Raw genomic sequence first — 1380 nt, forward strand, 5'->3', positions numbered from 1 at the left:
GCGGCGCGGGCTGGGGCTGGGGCCAGGCGACAACCCAAACCGCACCTTGTAGGAGGCTGGCTTGACGCTCACCTCCACCACAGTGCCCTCGCGGTAGGCCGTCTCACCTGGGTCCACACAAGCGCACACGGGCGTGCCCACGACCACAGCGCCTGGCGGGGGCGTGGCGTCCAGGACCACATCTGGGGCCCCGGCACTCAGTGCCCCCTCGTAGTAGGTCACCGCCCGGTCACCGCCAAACTGTACACCCAGGTCCTGCCCGCGTCGGATCTGCTTGACCACAGCAGGCTGGAAGAGCCCATCGCGCCGGGCCAGCACCCGCTGGGAGCGCAGCTGGTGCAGGTCATAGGGTGCAGGTGTGGGCGCTGGGCCCCAGGGCTGTGCCACCGGCCCAGCCTTCGCCTCCTCATCAGCCGAGTGCTCGCTGGCTGTGTCCGTGCTGGATGAGGGGCACCGGCCCCCGGGCTCGTCCTCCGGGGGGGCGGCTGAGCCCTCACTGCCACTCCAGTCCTCACCAGGCCCCACCGCCTTGCGCCGTGGCGTGCGGGCCTTGAAGGCAGCCGTCTTGCGGTTGGGGGAGGGCTCCCCGTCGGGCCCTGGCACCCCCTCTGCCTCGGGGGCCTCTACAGGTGGGCCCAGGGTGGGCTCCATGGTGCAGCGGGCTCTGGGGAAGACGGGTGGCTGGTCAGGAGTGTCCTCGCTGCCCCCGCCCTCCTCTTCCTCCTCCAGCCTCGGGCCCCCCTCAGCCGGGCGGCGCCGCTGGGCCTTAGCTCGGGTGGAGGGGGGAGAGTGGCTGCCACTGCCTGTGCTGGACGCGGGTGAGGAGCTGGCAGCCTTCCTCGCCGCGGGTTTCATCTTCCTCTCACCAGGCCAGGCAGAGACTCAGGGACCTGCGGGGAGCAGGGGTCAGATTTCCAGGCACCCCTGCTGTCCTGCCAGCGCCCTGCACTCCCAACCTGTAGCCCCTGTCCCCTCAAGGCCCTCCCCCAGCCCAGCCCAGCCCAGCCCCTGCACTGGCCTGGCCCTTGTTCTCCAGCCCAGCCCCAAAGCCACCCACAGCCAAGGGGGCCACATCCCCAAGGACCAGCCCCCACCCCACCCCAACATCCCGGGGCTGACACGGCAATGCCCCCATCCCATAATACACCCCACTTCCAGGCATCACCCACCCTCCACCGCACACAATCGTAGTAGGGCCCAAGGCCTACTACACCCCCAGAACTTCACTTGGCACCAGCGTGCCCCCGCCCCCCGCTTTGGGGTGGTTGGTACGGCCCAGCTCTCACCCCATATCTGGGAGGGTAGACTCTCCTGACCCACCAACTTTGGGAGACCAGACCTCTCTATTCCCCCCCGCCCCGCCCCGCCCTGCCCTGCCCT

The 1380-nt window shown here is 70.0% G+C and overlaps 1 protein-coding gene across 1 annotated transcript in view; it reads right to left on the reverse strand.

The window, feature by feature from the left end:
- Positions 1-1280, reverse strand: part of CIC (capicua transcriptional repressor) — a 15612-nt gene extending 14332 nt beyond the window's left edge. The window contains exon 1 of the mRNA XM_025195424.1: positions 2-1280. Within this exon, the coding sequence (XP_025051209.1) occupies positions 2-855 (854 nt within the window). The 5' untranslated portion in view covers positions 856-1280. The remainder of the gene's footprint in view (position 1) is intronic.
- Between the last annotated feature and the right edge of the window lie 100 nt (positions 1281-1380).

The sequence above is a fragment of the Alligator sinensis genome, unplaced genomic scaffold, assembly GCF_000455745.1.
Source record: "Alligator sinensis unplaced genomic scaffold, ASM45574v1 scaffold1575_2, whole genome shotgun sequence".
Lineage (NCBI taxonomy): Eukaryota > Metazoa > Chordata > Crocodylia > Alligatoridae > Alligator > Alligator sinensis.